This window comes from Miniopterus schreibersii (assembly GCF_964146895.1).
Source record: "Miniopterus schreibersii genome assembly, chromosome: X".
Classification (NCBI taxonomy): Eukaryota; Metazoa; Chordata; class Mammalia; order Chiroptera; family Miniopteridae; genus Miniopterus; species Miniopterus schreibersii.
Genome location: NC_138104.1, coordinates 596,816 through 615,511, shown reverse-complemented (window position 1 = coordinate 615,511; position 18,696 = coordinate 596,816). Strand labels below are relative to the sequence as shown.

The 18,696-nt window shown below is 36.5% G+C and overlaps 1 protein-coding gene across 6 annotated transcripts in view; it reads left to right on the top strand.

Annotated features, from left to right (window-relative positions):
- The window catches only part of AFF2 (ALF transcription elongation factor 2), a 393,556-nt gene that overhangs the window by 106,570 nt on the left and 268,290 nt on the right, over window positions 1–18,696 (top strand). For 4 of the 6 annotated variants that reach the window (XR_013998027.1, XM_081125976.1, XM_081125978.1 and 1 more), the window contains exon 2: window positions 12,055–12,187. Coding sequence is in view for 5 of the 6 variants with exons in the window: in XM_081125976.1 (XP_080982102.1) it covers window positions 12,055–12,187 (133 nt within the window). In the remaining variant the exon portion in view is untranslated. The remainder of the gene's footprint in view (window positions 1–12,054; window positions 12,188–18,696) is intronic. The other 2 variants (XM_081125977.1, XM_081125975.1) reach the window with 1 other exon arrangement.

Sequence of the window (18,696 nt, the reverse complement as noted above, 5' to 3'; positions counted from 1 at the left end):
ATAGTATCAAGTTCTCAAGTCTGGGATGGAGAAGGGAAGAATTCAACCCAAAACCCTGACTCACCTAGTCATAGCTTTGTACAAACAGAGCTTGCCATTTGTCAGAAGGAGGATTTTTCGTATTGAGTAGAGGGCGGGACAGTTGACGCAGCCCTCTGTGGTCTCCTCTGAGATGCTCTAATATAAATCTGCCTCATTCTTAAGTTGTGGATGTGCATATATGCAAACATAGGCCTCATGAACATTCACTGTACCCTAATGTTTAGTCAGATCATTGGTTTAATAGCCTCTGGTTGTGCCTATAAGACAACATTGAGACAACCAGTTACAAAGAAAGCATTCTGTCACTCACTTGTCCATTTGGTCTGCAACTCCTTTATTTAATAACTCTCTCTGCCTTGTGCCAAATCATGGGCTTTTCTTGGAGAGTTTCCAAGTTACATTTCTCCTAAACTAATCTGACAGTTGGAATATTAGAGCATTTTTAGTTTTTAGTAATTCATGAGCAGTTTAAAGGAAAACTACCCAACACATTTTATCTGTTCAACATCCTGTTTAAAAACCCCTGGACCAGAGGAATTCTCCTTTCCCGTTTTCTTTCACCTTCCCTTTCTATTACAAAGCAGTGAGCTCATTTAACTGAATTGGGGTCAGTAAACCCAAAGGGTGGTACAGATAAAAGAGCACTAAATTAAGAGTGAGAAAACCAAGGCTGCAGTCCAAAGTCATGCCACTGACAAGGTGGATAACATTGGGCAACCCATTTCCTCTCTTTGTACTTGATCTTCCCTATAATGAAAAATGATGGCTTTATCTCCATACCCTCTAAAGACCCTTTGATTGAAGGTTGTTTTCATGCTCACTTTTCTCTAGTCTTTACATTCCTGGTTTGAACTAAAATAAAGTGTTTTGGAGGTGTGCAATATTTTTCAGGATAAATTTGCTCCTGTTGAAAGATGTATTGTCATCTCTATTGTTGTAATGTCATGGAACCCTCTTATTAATCAATAAAATTGATGGGTTAATATGTAGGGTTTTATAAGTGAGTGACCACAGATTTAATACTTTATAATGTGTAAACATGATGAGTCCATCTTAGATTGTTGTGTTCAAGTAGAACAAAAGAGGGCAAGTGTGGCCCCACTTATCTTGAGCAATTGAACATCTACTTATTTGAAGTAATTTAAATGTCTTGTTTCAGTCTCTTAAGCTACTTGCATATGAATAAGAAACATATTTCATATCACTTTCAAATGGCTATTTTTATTTAGTTTTACTGATTAATAATTCCTTACATCTCTGTAGAAGTGAGACATTTTCCCTAAACCTGTAAATACATTACTTATAAGGCAAGAAGGACTTTGAAGATATGATTAAGGATCTTGAGCTCTAGAGATGATCCTGGATTGTACAGGTTGTACCTAATCGTAATCACAAGGGTCTTTTATTAGGGGGAGGAAGGAGGGTCAAAGTCAGAGGAGATGTGATGACGGAAGCAGAGGTGATTTGAAGATGCTATGCTAATGACCTTGAAGGTGGAGGAAGCAGACACAAGCCATGTCTTATAGTAAACAGATCAATCAAAGCAAGTAAGGTGAAGAGGAGATGGGTAGTGGAAGCTGGAGGGAAGGTGCAGTCAGGTGAGGATTGTTCAAGGACTTAAGGAAGATGAGTCACAAATATCTGGGTATAATTTTTTTCTGGGTGTCACTGTGCCCAAGGTAGGGCTACTCCAGAGGGAAATGAATGTTCCATTTGTCTTGAGGTATGGATGACAGAGCAGTAGATGATTCTGCACCCTGACCTGGTCTTGGCAGAGTCATCCCATCTGCTTTCATGGAGCACACTCGTTGGTCATCAATTATAGATCTGTGTGAAATCTACATACATGCAGCCCTGGCCAATGTGGGTCAATGGTTAGAGCATTGGCCCTAGTACCAAAGGGTTGCGGGTTCCATTACCAAGCAAGGGCATGGCTTGGTTGCAGGTTCACTCCCTGCACCCAGTCTGGGTACATTCGGAAGGCAACCAATTGATATGTCTCTCTCACATTGATGTTCCCCCCCCTCCCTCTCCCTTGCAGCCTCTCTGAAAAGCAATGGAAAAAATATCCTCATGTGAGGATTAAGAACAACAACAAAAAAACTACATGCATGCAAAATATGAGCATATATATCCACTGAGTGTAACACAGCATATATATTCAACATCCATTAACTTAGAGACACACAGTGGAATTTGAGACAGCTGAAGCTTGAACTTGATCATCTCCTTTCTTTCCAGTTTGCATTAGAGCATACATTACGATGAATGGAAGCAATTATAGGCTGATTCAATGACAGTGTCATCATTTATTGGAGTATAATTCCTCTAGCCAATCAGTGTTCTAAAAGTAACAATAAATTATATTAGACTTCCAGCATTACTTGAAGATGTAAGGGGCTATGGATCAATGGGTATCTGATACTTGAAAAGATTCAGCATTTAGTTCTTGTTGAATCTGTAATTAACAAATGAAACTAAACTAATCATGGTAAATTGTTCATTTGACTACATTCTTCTTGTTGAGCTCACTGTGTACTAAGGAATAAGAGGATGAAGTGCTTCAAAGTGTGGGCCTGTGCTCTTGTATGTCATGGTGCCCATCAACAAATGAATGCCTCTATCAGACCATATTTGAATGATGTGTTACTGTGATAAAATGCTTTATCCTCACAGGCTTGAACAGTATGTGTTAATCAATGATTGTTTTATAGTAAAAGGCATAGTTTAATTTTGATACAGATTTGGCTGGCACTTTCTCAAGAAAATATCAGTAAACTGAGTAGTTCTAAAAGTAATGTGTGAAATGTACGTGAAACAGATAGAAAGAAGCTGCTGGTGACTTATTCTACTCAAAATTCTTCCCAGCAATTACAAACACCTTAGAAAGAAAACCAGCATAAAAGTCTTCTCAGCTGCAGAGTTTAGATTTCAAGACACAGTTATTGGTAGATTAAGTCACACTCTATTATTTGTTAACTTTAATTTCTGTATTTAAAAAATGCCTTTATCTTGTAAAATGAAATTTAAGTCTGGAATAGCGCTAAGGCTCTTTTAATATTTCAGAGAAGGGCTCCCACACACTAGCACAGTGTTCATGATGCTTATTAAAAATATTAGGGACCACAATGTTCAGTAACTATTTAGCATAATTTTGTTTTAATAGTTTACTATGTACCAGTGATACTCAATTGAGTCTTAGCATTAATATGGTCATAATATACAGTGCAGTGCCTACATATGGTGCATTGGGTAGAAGTATATTAAACATATTATACAAACAGAGCTCAACACCTCACATGTTATTGATCAATAATTCAACAATTAGACAATACAGCAGTCATGAAAATAAATACTGGGCTATATACCCAAGGTCTAAATGAAAATGAGATTGAGGGAACAAATGAGATTGAGGGAGATAATAAAAGACAACCAACATAGGTTACACTGTTATGCTGAACCACAAAACACAAAATATTTTATTGTTCTGAAGCAGAGCACCAAAACCAATATTGATTAAGCTAAGTAGGTGATTAAGTACACCTAGACACATTAAAAAAGTGAAAAGAAAAAGGTGAAATTAATTTTAATAACATTTTATTTAACTCAGTGTATGTCAAATACTATTTCAACATGCAATCTGTATAAAATTATAAATTTTGTATTTAATACTATTTCCATACTTAGTTTTTGAAATCTGATGTGTGTTTATACTTATAGCATATTTCAATTCAGACAAGCCACTTTGCAAGTGCACAGTTTGGCTGGAGGATACCCTGTTAGACAGTGCAGTTTTATTTTATTTATTTATTTATTTTTAAATATATCTTTATTGATTTCAGAGAGAGGAAAGGAGAGGGAGAGACAGAGATAGAAACATCAATGATGAGTCATTGATTGAGCCCTCAACCCGGGCATGTGCCCTGACTGGGAATCGAACCCTGATCGCCTGGATCCTAGGTCGACACTCAACCGCTGAGCCACACCCGGTCGGGCTAGACAGTGCAGTTTTAGACTATTCCATTACAATTTCTCTCCTCTTCTTCCTGTAATAGATGCTCCTTTGAATAAGTGATTCTTCAGAAGGCAGTGACAGTGAGATTGAATGTTTTAATTGCGAGGACTGAGGCTCAGAGCGGCCTATGATTTGCTCAGTTACACATCTTTAAGTGGCAGAATCACTCTGAGAATTTTCCACTATGTGGTCTCCTCCTTTCAAAAGTCCATCTTGTATGTGTCCCTCCATTTCATTGTTTTCTAAAAAAAAAAATCACATTTATGGACTATTAGATAGTCCATTAATAATGATAACCCATAGAAAGCTATTTTCAAAAAAAATCTTAAAATAATGCTCCCTTGCTTCTAATACTAAGCAACTTTTCCCATGTTCTGAAACAGTACAATTAGCAAGCATTTTGCAATTAGAGCCCAGGATGATATAGTAGAAAACAAAAGTGCTCCTGGAAGCAGACAACTTGCCTTCATACCTGATTCTACCCCCCATTAACTGAGTGATAGTGTAAATATTAGGCAGATAGCCCTTTTGGGTATCTGTGTCTTCATCTGTGAAATGGGAGGTTAGAGTGCCTGTCTCACCTATTTCTCAGGGTTGTTGCAAGTCTCACGTAAGATCATACTTGTGTAAGTGCTTTGTGAAGTGAAAAGTACCATACAAGTATAACAATCTGATGCTTTTCAAAAAAGAAACAACATTTTTAAATCTTGGTATACACCAGATTCAGTTATTTAATTTGTAATTATATTGATAATATGTGAATTCATTCACCTTCAAAAAATTACACCAGATAGACAAAGCTAAACTCTCCTCAATCAGCCCTCAATTTCTCTTCCCTCCCCTTAGTCACACATTGCAATCCACTTTATACAGGAATTTTGTCAAGGTGAGAACATTTAGGTTAAGGCCCAGCAGTGGACATGACATAAGCAATCGGCACACCCATACTTTTGAATGACAGGTTTGGCCGGTCACCTCAGGTAAGCAGAGGCCCCTCCACAGCAGAGCACATCTGTACCAATGCTGTTGCTCTGTGCTCCCACATGTACTGTGCTTATCATATATGTAAGGGAGTGTGTTTATGCACTATGACAAGACTCAAGAATGGATTTTGCATTTGTGGGTAAATCTATTGGATCCACACTAGATTCTTGGGATAAACTTGCCTCCCATATTAACTCAAATGCTCTTTTCAAAAGATCTGGAATAAAAGCTAGCACTTTCGTTTTCATACTAATTGGCAAGAATATTGGCTATTAAACCTACTGTGGCAGTATTTGCTCTAGAAAATTTTCTCTTTATTCAGTGAGAGCAGTAGAGGAGAAGAAAAGTCACCAAACACTATCATGACAATTTAAATAATGATTACAACTGTAATGATAATAGAAATAAGAACTGCTATTTGATCAAGTAACTTTTGTTTAAAATGTGAAATATTAAAATATTAAATTGCAAGGCAATGTACACTTTTATTCACTGTTTTTCAGAGAGCAAAGGCAAAGTGACAGAAGATTTTAATAACAATAGTGAGCATACCTAGAATAAGGATTGTTAACCAAGTTATTATCATTGATGTCATTAACATGTGTCATGTTTCAAAAGATGAACATGTTGTTTTAATTTGCCTTTTAAACACCCACAGCAGGGTCTCCGAGCATTGAAATAAAGCAGAGGCAGTTTATTAGAACAGAAGGAAACTATCTGGATATATTGGTCACAACTTGCATGCAAGCATTTCTGACAGCAACCCTCTGTTGAAGAGAAAATTGCACAAATTGCCAGGTATTATCATTTTTAATAAATAAACCTTCTATTTTTTCACTCCCTCCCTCCTTCTGGCTTCTATGTGATTGTGTTCAAAAAGCATATTTTCAGTGGGACCATTTCTATTACAGAGTGATTGAGCTCTGATTTACACGTCAATTACCCACCTTCATGGAGATTTTCATGCTCCCCTAGCTGACATCAATGAAGCATAACTGCATAGATGCTTTATTTCATACCAGTTTTGGATAACTGAGACTGATAACTAATCATATAGAGAGACAATGTAGTATAATACAGGAAAAAAATAAATGCTTCCCTTTGAAATCTCATGTATTCTTTATGAGCTCACAATTCATATGCTTATCTCAGTCATCCATTTCTTTCTGTAAGACTCGCTCTCACGATCACAGGTGCAATTAGGACTTTACCCTTGAATACAAGCATTTGCAAAGACCAGACCCTCATCTTCTAGATTCCCCAAAGCAGAAAATCTTGTTTTCCCAACAGTGTTTTAGACCAATTTCACCAAACATGGACAGACAATCGGAGGAATTGAGCTTGGGTGCATCTTTAATCTTATTAACTTGTCCATATTTGTCCCATGAGATCATCTTTAGTGCCACTTGGTTAGTGTGTACTTGAACTAGCTGATGTACAGAATGTGAACTCCTCCATTGCTCAAAGTCCAGCTGGAACACAGCTGCCTGATTTTGCTTCCCACCTCATGCCAACCTGAGGATGTTCCTACAGCACTTTGTTTCTATAGTCATAGCATGAGTTACCCTGTACTGTGATTATTTTTGAGTGCATTTACCTTTCCTTCTGGGCTATGACTTTCTCAAAGGCTTGTACTGTGTCTTTTTTTTTTCTCTCAGCACCAAACATGGTGTCTCAAATATTTACTGATTAAATATACAAGTTAATTAATATATTAATTAATATCATTATCAACATTTGTCACTGAACTTGGGCAGAAAAAAATATGTTTTCCTGTCATTTGTTTATTTAGTCAGTCAAAAAATATTTATGGAGAGCTGAACAGTAAACTTGGCACTTTTTCAGATAAATAGGAAGCAGAAATGTGTTATTCCTCTCTAGTGACAATTTCATTTAACACTCACAGTTCTCTCAGTCAGAGCAGGAAAGGAGGAAGGAAGGCTGAATTGCACTTGGGTAGAAGGAAAAGGAATGGATAACGACATAATTTGGAGTAAAAGAGACAATTTCTAAGATCTTGGTTATCTATATTCACCGTGATGAAGCTCAACATTTTCATTGTGAACTGGCTCAGAAACGCAGTCTGGAGGTGTACTAGTTTGCTAGGGCTGCTGTAACAAAGTACCACAAGCTGGGAGGTTTAAACAAAAGGGATTTATTCCCCCTGTTCTGGAAGCTAGAAGTTTGACACCAAGGTGCCCCTAGGTTTGGTTCCTTCTTCTGAGGACTGTGAGGGAGAATCTGTTCCAGGCCTCTCTCTGAGCTTCTGGTTGTTTGTTGGCAATCTTTGGCATTCTGTGATTTGTAGCAGCATCACCCCAATCTCTGTATTTATCATCAGTTAGTATTCTACCTGTGTATCTTTGTGTTCAGATTTCCCCCTTTTATAAGTTCACCAGTCATATTGGATTAGGGACTCACCCTACTGTAACATGACCTCATCTTATCTAATTACATCCACAATGACCCCATTTTCAAATAAGGTCACATTATGAGGTATGGGTGGGGTTAGGACTTCACCATATGAATTTTGAGGGGACAACCTTTGTCTCATTATGGAGGGAGAAGTATAACCCAGGAGGAAGTTATAACTATAGGTTCATGTGACACATAAGAAAATAAGCCTGACATGAGAGTATGCATAGAGCAGTGGGAGAAGCAGGCTACGCCTGGCAGTTACTTGCTGCAGTCTTGATCTCATGCTGTTGGTCCGTTGTATGCTCGGGCCAGAGCTCTGTGGGGTGAGTATGCCAAGGAGAGTCAGGGGCCCAAAGGGTAAGCCTTAAGGGGTTAGAATTTGCCTGGGTAAAAATTAGTGAATACATGCAGATCAAAGGTTTTGGTGAGACATGAAAATAGAGGTAGCTTAAAACTGTCAATTATAAACTGCTCATTAAGGGCATTAATTTCCTTAGTTTAAAAGTAATTAAGAAAATTATTTCTGAGAAAATATTGTTTTAAATTAAGTAGTTATTGAAATTGTCTTGCTATAGCTAACTGAAAATAAAACCTTTAAAAGTGTCATTTATAAGAAGCTGAGCTATATCAAGACTTTGACTTGGAAAAGAATTCCTGATACTTAATGGGCACAGAGAGGAAATATTTTGGGCAGCTTTTTCCTAATTTGAAAGACAGAGTTGTTCTGTGTAGGTTGGCCTATATGTGTAAAATAATTATGACCTATTTTTAGCTTTTTAACTGCTCATGGGTATTAGCAGATAAAGTAAGTACATAACTTGGGCATGATTTTGAAGACATTGAATAGCAGAGCTTCTTTTTTTTTTTTTAACTAATAGAAGCTATTTAGAGATTAGGTCAGTGTTAAATTCAAAATAGGTGTAGATATTGAAAAAAGTACCACTTGGAACTCTGGAAGATGTAGTAAGTATAAATACCTACAAATGTTATAGATGGCAGAAATTCATTCAGGAGAGCCACAAGGAGGGAATTATAGCTTATGTTTGTCTTTTGGGTGAATTAAATACGTATTTTTTTTTTTTATGTTTTTACAAAGATATTAGCCAAACTAAATGTATTTTAGTGCCAGATGATTAGAAGAGAAGTGAGATTGAATTATTTACCTTCATGTACATCATTACTATAGTAAATCTGTATTAGTTAGAAGTATTTTTAAAGAAACTTGTCATTTTAATATGTCAGTGTTTTTCTTTAATGTTTCCTCAAGTAGCCTTGTAAAATAACCTAATTAGGTAAACTGATTATTAAACTTCATGAAATATACAAACCAAATGGGTTTTAACTGGTTTTTATTTTCCTTCTCTTAGCTTCTTCCCACAGATGTAGTTAATTTTTACAATCCCTTTAGGGTCTGTACATTTTGGTGTAAGGAAACTAATGGTTTTCCTATACTTGAATCCAAATTAAATTCTTAAACTTTTCCCTACTGGCAATTTCTAATGAAATATAATCCTAAGAAAAGTTGACCAGTGGAGTGCAAATGAGACAAATATTTATTTTTAAGTGTGATGAAAACCTGGGAGGCAAAAGGGACAAACCATCGGGTATTAGGAAGAGAACCAGTTTGGGAATTGGAAGACCTGAGTTCCTGCCTCCTAGTTTAGCCACAACCTGCTGTGAGGCCCATTACCCTTCTCAGTTCAATTTCCTCATCTGTAAAATTATGTTCCAGAACTACATGATTGGTAGTCTCTTCCTGCTCCAACAATCTTCGTTCTAAGAGACTATCCTGAATTGTCAGTCTGGGTGTGATATCACTGTGAGCTAATGAAGATGGCATAATTGAACATTCTCAATCTCAGTGAATCCACATGTGTCCTGGGTTTTATAATCCCATGAATGCACCGGTGACTTCTAATGATGAAAATGGAGTTACCTGTGTAAAGGATCAGATTTAAGGAAAAGGATATGAAGTACCTAAGGAAAGGAGGAGATGGGTAGAAATCGCTTGAATTTGAAGGCAGAAGAGACATAGGCCCATATCTTCCTTTGTCATTACCTTGATGAGGGCTTGGGACAGCTCCTCTCATCTCAGGAGGGCCTTAAGTTTACTCCTGTGTTGAGTGTTTCTCTTCAGAACATATAAATCTTTCGCCTTTTAGTCCTGTGTTAACAAGGGCAGTTTCTCTGTTATTGGAGACCAAGGAATCAGACAGGTGGTCGAAATCAGAGCTAATATAAAAGCCTCATTCTGGAGAGAAGCTTCTCACTATCACTCCTTACTTCATTTTATTGCACTTCATTTTTAGTGCATTTATGGATATTGCATCTTTCACAAATTGAAGGAAAGACCCTCTACCAGTAAAAAGATTACAACTTGCTTTATTGAGAAGCTTACTTTATTGCGGTGGTCTGGAACAGAAAATGCAGCATCTCTGAGGTATGCCCGTAGTTAAATGGAACTTGTGCTCCTTTCTGTAAAGCAGAGATTCCAAAAAGATAATTTATAGACAGAAAACCAAAGACTTTTAGTTAATTAGGAATAAATTGAGTTTGACTGTTCAGTGCTTTTTATATCACCATAACATGACACATTTCATTATATCTGGCTTGTGCATTTCTCCATGGGCTGTGGAGTCCTTTGTCTCTTTGGAAAACAAGCCTGGGAGTATAAAGGTACATCAGATCATCAGGGACAGACACATGGTTTCCTGTGGCCTCTCCAGGACTCATAGGTTCAAATACAATCTGCCTGAATCATAAGAAGTTTAATTGAGTAGATAAAAAGGCCCTCATAATTATAAACTGCAGCAGATATAACAAGAGGCTAAATACATAGCTGTGGTTTTAATTAGCTGGTGCTTCAAATTAGTAATTTTGTTTCAGTCAGAAATCAATGACATTCTATACACTGTGAAAGCCTCATGTAGTTCATTCCTCATTATGCCTCGCCCTGTGAAGCTTTCAATACAATGCCATGCTGAGTGAAAAAGGAAAAAGTTGGAGAGATTTGGTTGCCTTCCAAGAGCAGTGGAACTCTATGGAGATTAAATCATTCTAGCTAGAGATATGAGAATTAACTGTTCTTTGTTATATGTGTTAAAAAATGAAGCAGGCAGTTTTCTTGCAACAGATAACACCCATGTCCACACTCAATCTGCTATTCAGATTTTCATCTGGAATTTGGTAGCTAATGAACTGATGCAAAATGCAGCACAGAGCCTCCAACAAATCAGGTTGAAAGCATAGAAAGTGCCTTGACTGTGTTAGCCACTTAAAGGGTTATCCTGCAAGTTAAAGCATGTTTCCATTTATTCTCTTTTTTTTCCTTCAGGGCTTTAATTATACTTTTTCCTCAGAGAAGGAAGGTAGTTTGCAAACCCAAGAGACCAAAGTACTCCAGTTCTCTTTGTGGGAGAATCAAATGTGGGCTGTCGGGGACACAGAATGAAGAGATAGCTAGAAAACTGACACCTTGCTCACATTTTTCACATGTTGTTATCTAATTAAGTCTGAACATGGTAGTATTAACATAGGGAAGGAAAGCAACATTTATATAGTACCTGGTAGGCATTTTATGTAAGTCATGTAATTCAAATTTGCTCAGCATATATGTACTCACTTTGGGTAAGTTTATAATCAAATGCCTGGGGGGGGGGGGTAGGGAATGGACAAAATAAAATCCACTGCTATAAGACTTAAAGATTATAGTTTAATATTTACAGTCTTGCATGATAGAGAAAATAATTGTTTTCTTAACATGAAAGCATTTCATTCTATAAAATCCAAGGCCCCAGAATATATCTTAGATATTCTCTGGAAGCTTTTTTACTGATCCTCCAATGGGAAAGACTGAAATGTGATGAACTTCACAGAGTAAAACACACTTGTGTGTTAGTCATTCATGGCTTTTGACACATTTTTTCATTGTTAGCAGTTTCTTGTTCATGCCAGAACACTTTCTTTGTGAAAAGTTTTCCCAAAAGGCTTTCAGTCACCTAAGATGCAAACTATGGGAAGGCAAAAACAACAGTAACAAAAAGGAGTGACAGTGATTGAGTGATTTGCTTTTTTATGGACTTCCAAAAATGTCCTTAGGTTCTCCTATGATTTCATTACAACAGGATACCTGTGGGTATCAGCTCAGGATAGAATTCTAGTTTATCTGCAACAATGTATTTGGTAATTTCTTTCCCTTAGGGTTTTGTGACATGTGTGAATTCTGAGCCCTAGGCAGTTGGCAACACAATGTAACTTGAATTCAGTGCCTTTCTGCACAGTGTACTGATTTTTGGGAAGTCTGTAGTTGCCTGTAGTAATCAAGCAAGGACAAGGGAAGAGGATTCTGGTATACTTAAGTGGTCATAAGTACAATTTCTAATAAGTGAGTTTCTGTTTTCTTCTCTATTCTGAAGAACTGGTCAGGACCTTAAACCTAATGGAAGTAAAGAAAAAAGATTCTCTGCTCTCTCTGTAGTATCAATTTGGTAGCCTTGACTTGTATTTTTTTTTTCTTAGTGATAACAAGGGAGACGTAAATGACTTACATGACTAATTAATCTGTTTCTCCTTTTGTCTTTTTCTTTTCATATTAGTCACTATGAACAAGACCGTACTGCACTCAAAAAAAGGGAATGGGAGCGGAGAAATCAAGAAGTTCAGCAAGAAGATGATCTCTTTTCTTCAGGCTTTGATCTTTTTGGGGAGCCCTACAAGGTAGCTGAATATGTATGTAATTTACCTTTCTGGAAAATGGTTGCTTGTTACATTTTTGAATGCAATAATCAACATTTAATCTTTTTTTAAAGCACCCAAATCATTTCCAGGAGAATATATTTTACAAATGAAGTATATACACTGTATCTGGGGCAATTGCAAGTTTGTGAGGAAGTCTTGACACTTTCTCCCACTTTAATTATCAGAAAGGCAGCCCCTGAAGGCTTCTTCAGAATGTCAATGGATATGTTTAGTTCTCCTCCCAATAAATGCTTTCTTTTTTCATTTTAGGTTGTTAGCAGCTGTTCAGTAGTTTGAGTGGTCTTTGAAAATCACTGTTCTAGGAGAAATGGAAAAGGCAATTATTTTTTCTGGTGGTTAATAATCATGGTTTTGGAGAGTTCCTCAACTAGAGGGGTTAGTGTAGCTAGGTTGATTTTCTAGTGGTATTCTGGCTAGTATGTAGCCCCAATAATGATCACATTGTTATGTCTAAGTATTGATTTCACAATGACTGCCTCTGAACTTTCTATTTGGGGTGGAGGTTAGGGAGAGAATCTTTTTAAATTGCTGGCAGCTGGTTGTTTTTTATTGAAATTTAGCAGCAGTGTAATTTTCTGTAACAAAACAAAGATGATGTAAGAGGTAAAACAAAAAATAGAGAATGTTTTCAAGAGTTTTTATTTTAAAAGAGCACTATTTAGGGGACAGTGACTTCTGGAAAAGGACAGTTCTTAATAAAGACTGCATAGGCACAAGTACTACTTTTGGGTAGAGTGTAAGCTATTTGGATTTTGATGACTAGTGAAACCAGATTCTTGCTGCCTTGGTTGAGATGCTCAGGTGTCCTTCAAGTTTGGTTAATTCTGACAAAGATACTTAAGTCACCTAAATTAGTAGTTTTTAATTTGTCAGTAATAGTATAATTTTTAAAAAGCATTTTTTTCTATCTCAAATGATTTAATTTTTATACTACCTTTGAATGTGTATATTTAGAGATATGATTAGTGAAGACATTGTACCTCATATGAAGGAGTTTGGACATGATTCTGTACATGAAGAGAAAAGTTATTGCAAGTTTTCAAGTTAGGGCATAGCTGGGACAAATAATTTTAAAAGATAATGTTGAAAATGTGTAGAATGGGTTGATAGGGAGGTAAACTAGAGGCAGATAAAGAAGCTAATGGGAGTTGATGGTAGGCAGGATTGAAGGTACAGCAAGGAAGTTCAAATGATGGGACTTGGTGTCTGTTTGGATGTGGGAAGTTTGATATTTGACTTGAGACAATGGTGGTATTAACAGGCTGTTCAGGAGGACAATAGGGTTGGTGCTTGTAGAGAAAAAAAAAAAATTCTGTTTTGAGCAACTTGGATTGAGATGCCAGTTGGATATTAAGGGAGAAATATCCAGTAGGCATTGGATATATGGATCTGGAACTAATGAGAGTGGTTAAGAGAGAGAGAGAGTTAGGTGTTATCATGTAGGTGGCAATGGAAGCTGTGAGAATGAATATTATCACTGAGTAAAAACAAAAAGAGAATCGTGGGGAGTAGCAACATTTAAGGGGTAAAATACAGGGTGTCCCTCCAAATATGTATACACACTTTAATAGGTGATAGCTCAATTTTGAAAATGAAATGTATTTTAATAAACACTGCCTTTATTATTATTCAAAGTATGTGTACACATTTTTTTGGACACCCTATAGGTAGTAAAAGCTGAGGTCAAGAAAGTAAACTAAAAAGGAGTGAATGATTAGAGAGGTAGGAAGAGAACTCAGAGAGAATCATTTAATAGAACCAAAGGAATAAGGGATTTATGGAGGAGGGATTTTCTAGTTACATGTGTCAGAGAGTTCAGGAAAGGTCAGGACTGGAAAGTGGCTGTTGGATTTGTCAGTTAAGCGGTAATTAGTGACCTTAGGGTGAGCTATGCTTTTTGTTTATGGTGGTGGTCATTGTGGGAAGCCAAACTGTGAGGGGTTGGAGAGTAAATGGGATGTAGTAAAATAAATAGAGGAAGTAAATGTACATTTGATCTTGCAGAGAGTTTTTATATTGAGGGAGGAAGAAAGGAAGCAAGTCAGAATGCAAGGTGACAAATATGGAAGGAAGCTTTTTTAAAGTGAAAGAAACTTAAACATATTTAGAGAATTATGGGAAGGAACCAATATCAATGGAGAAGGAGAGGGTGAAGAAGGTACAGGTGGGAGAAGTGAGGATAAGTAGAGCAAGACCCCAGAGGTGATGAGGAAATACAAAATCAAGAACATGTGAAGAGTGATGAGCCAAGGAAAGAATATTGGGGGCAGGGCAAGAAGTTGTGGTTTCCATTTCTTCCAGATAGTGGAAGAGAGGTCAAAGAATGATAGATGTTTCATCCATTCTTGAGAAAAAGGAACAGACAGATGAGTTTTACATATTATATTTGGATGTGTTAGAAAAATGAGCTTTACTCAAAGGCTACATCCTTAAAATTCAATATTTACTCCATACTTAACACTATTATGAAGTGCAGCATCCTTGATTTATTCCCCCATTATAATTTCAAGTCCTGTTCAATTAGTGGTCTTATATCTTTAAGGTAAATACAATCTCTTGTTAACAATGACTGTTACATAGATGCATATTTATTTTTAGATGTAAGCAGTATATTTTTGAGTAGGCAGTTAAAAAATCTGTTATCAACATTGTCAGAAAATTTCAAAAGCCATCTGTCTTGATATGTCAAGGGTGTTATCTGGTAGAGACACAGATAGGAACATTAGTCTAGTGCAGGGCCAGGCTTGTTATGTGATTAGTAGCCTGTTGCCTTTATGCTTCTTGATGAGGAAGAGCCTTTGCTCTTGAGTAAAGACTGTGAAGGAAAGAAATAATGTTAACAGTTGATGACCTAGTAATTCTCTTTCTTTCACCATTACTTTGATGATCAGCTGCAATTTTATGCTATGTGCATATTCAGGGTTCTCTGGGTGATCACTGGACAGTAGGCCTCTCCTTTTCCCCATATTATAATACTAAAACTGATGTGCACCTCCAAAAGCTCCCCATACCTGGACTGGTGTTGATACCCTTGGAATAGATTGGCATACCATTGGTAATGGGAGTTCTAGAGCTGGCCCATAATCTCCTGGTAGAGATGAAAACATACCACAGATCTTCCTTGGGTTTCTGGTGGGAATGCTTATCAAATTAAAATTCCTGGTGGTGGATCAGGATTTTCAGGAAACTCCTTGCCATCCTAAATCCTAAAACATGGTTTGATCACTTGTCCAACATTATCAGTGGTGATAAACTAGCCAATGAACACCAGTCCCTAGGACCCATTGCCCTTTCTAGGCAGAAATAAGAAACGGTGATTTCTCATGTTCCTGGCTGATTTACTTCCTTTTCTTGCTTCACCTCTACTACTCCCAGAATGGAAAGGATGTTGACCACTCCAGCATTTGATTGGTGGATAATATCTCTGTGTGGTCGCTTTTGTTGCTTATGCATTTCAAATTTGAGTTAGTTTGTGCTATGCTATGGAGAGGGATGTCTTTAAAAGTTATTGAACAATATGACATGTCTAGTGTGGAAATATCAGGAGGGATGAGGAACTTAGCATGTACCGAGTGCATACTGTGTGCCAGACAGTGTGCTGGGGCTTTATATATGCGCTTGTTTAGTCCTTACAATAACTGGAGTAGGCATTTTACCCATGTTTTCCCTGAGGAATTTGAGACTCAAAGAGGTGAGGTGGCTTATCTGAAGCTTAATATCCATATAAGTGGTGAATCTAGACCCGCTTCTGTATTATTCTATATCTGTAACAGGAAACTGTTTATATTCTCTGACAAGAAGTCAGAAGACCTGATAAGCTTATCTCCTGTGTGACTTTGGGGACGAATATTCATTTTCTGACCTATAGTTTCCTCCTCTCTGAAGTGAATAATAATACCTGATAATAAAAATAATACCTGATAACAGCGACAACAACTAACATTTATAGCTCTTCATAGCTCAACAATAAGGAAACCAAGGCACAGAGAGGTTAAGTGGCTTATCTAAGGCCATTTATGTTGGGGCAGTTAGAAGCCAAATTGAGACCAGATCTACTCTACTCACTTACATGGTTGTTGTAAGGATCAAGTCAAATAACCCAGGAAACCTTGCCTTGAAATCTGTGAAGCACTATACAAATTCAAAGTCTTATTATTATAACTAAAAAAAGAAATAGCAAATTACAGCTTAGAGAGATTAAGTGTAAAATATTAGAATTAGAAAAAAAGGAATTACTAAATCATATACATTAGCTAAAATGAAATAAAAGAAAAATGAACCTCAAAACTTAAGTTATTTAATTATATTAAAAATAAATAGTATGGTATAATTGCACATTAGTCTTGCGATGAAATCATGCTACTGATTTGAAGATAGCATTAGAAGCACACTGAGGCAACTTTGCATTTCCTAAAGTAATGAGAGGCACAGCTTACATGAAGGAAAGCTGTTAGTCATGAGCTGCAAACCAGACATGTAATTTATGTCTGAAAATACTTGGAAAATGCATTTCCTTGATGATGGAGAAATTGTGATTACTCAGAAAATAATGGCTGCAGAGGTTACCTTTAAGGAATCAACCAATTATCTAGAACAGGAAGTAAAGAATTGGCAAAAATTGAAAGAAGCCTATAATTGATTGAAATGGCTGGATTTCATTTCTGCCATTTTTATAATGTTCAATCAAGACTGCCCAGAATACCTTGTTCCTTAATAGGATTGCTAAGACTCTGGAGGGTGAAAAAAACCTTCAGTGTGAATCAGAAGTTACTCTAGTGTATAATAAGAGTACATTGTTTAGGTGTATATAAATGTATTTCAGGCCCCTTTGAGTTTTCTATCCAGTGGATCTCAAATAGACATCTTAAGATATTTAAAAACTGGTTTACAGTTACCTACCTCCAATGGTGGGAAAACAGAGAGTTGACTCTGGCCACTTTGACTTTACTGTTCATTATTGGAGATCATTGAATGATGGAGTTCTGAGGCTATGTGTCTGTGTGTCCTCACTACCTAACTCTGTTTCGTGAGTGTTTTCAATTGCCACTATTAGCCTAGCCCATAACTCCACGTGCAGACATGCCTTCCCTGAGTTAGATTTGAATGCAATGCTCTTGTTTTTTAGTCATCATAAGGAAAAGCCATGTGAAGACATCTTTGCATTTTCTGTAAAATTAGCACTGAACTGTTTTATTGTTGAAAGGTTCTTGTAACCAAACCAATAAGAAGAATTTCTTTTCATATTTTAATATCTGGTAATCATTTGTTTCATTTAATGAATTAAAGTATGCTTTTTTTTTTTTTTTATCAGACTAAGATAATTCTATAAGCTATGAGCTTTTCCTTATTACCTTAGCTACCAAGAAGCTTGGAGTTCAGTTTAATGTTCAATCACAGTAACCAAGTTAGGTTCACTTTTGCTTTTCTATTTACATGCCTTTTACTCCAAATCTTTTATTTTGACATAAGCAAGGTGTGAATTATAACTTGATTCTGTTCAATTCAACAATTTATTGAGTACCTAATATGTGCCATACATGTTGCTAAGTCTTGAAGGTAGAAAATTAAATAAAAGGTGGTCACTGACTTTTAAGAGCGCATACTTTTGTGCAGGAAAGAAATCACAACTATAGAATAGTCTATATTGTAGGAGGTTGATTTTCTACAATCATTTAGAGAAGTTTCAATTTTCCTCTAATTTTATTCATGTAGATACAGTTTTAGACATTGGCCAGTTTAGGACTTCTCCTAATTTTAAGCTTATTTTAAAACCTAGAGATGTAAAAATACATCTAAGCATGCATCAGAAACCCAGATCATTGTAACAGTAGACATAAATGAACAGTAGACATTTTTTTGCTGCTATTCTTATTTCTGTTTTACATTTGAGGAAATGTGGTAAAGGTGGAATAATGTGCCGAAGGTTACAGAATGGTAAGGGGCAAAGCCAGAGCTCAAGTCTGGTTTGGTGTTCTGTCCACCATTTCTCACATTAAAACCTAACCAAGGCACTCTCCATTGAAGTAAAGATGAACCTGTTCCTTTTATTTACTGCTGAACAGGAACAGGAATATGATTAGCTTGCTTGCAAGCAAATGAGCCTTGATATTCTTGACTCTTGATGTGGTTGGCCTAGAGAGAATGAATTACTTCTTAGGGATTTGAGGTATTTTAGTGGTGTTTGTGACAGCATGGGGCAAGGTTCTGACTTTGTAGAACTCTTGTTTCAATGAAAATTCAATGAATTTTCAATAAGTCAAGTAAAATTTAAACGAAAATTCAATAAATTAAACTTTGAGCTTCCTGGTAGCTAAGGCAAAAAGGAAAAGCTCATAGGTTATAGAATTCTCTTTGCCTGATATAAAGAAGCATATTCTAACTCAGTGAATGAGACAATGTAAAATGAAAGCATTTAAAATGGGAAATTAAGTGGTTGTTTCCCCTTGTTGGGTAAAATCCTTGAAGATATTAGTGTTTAT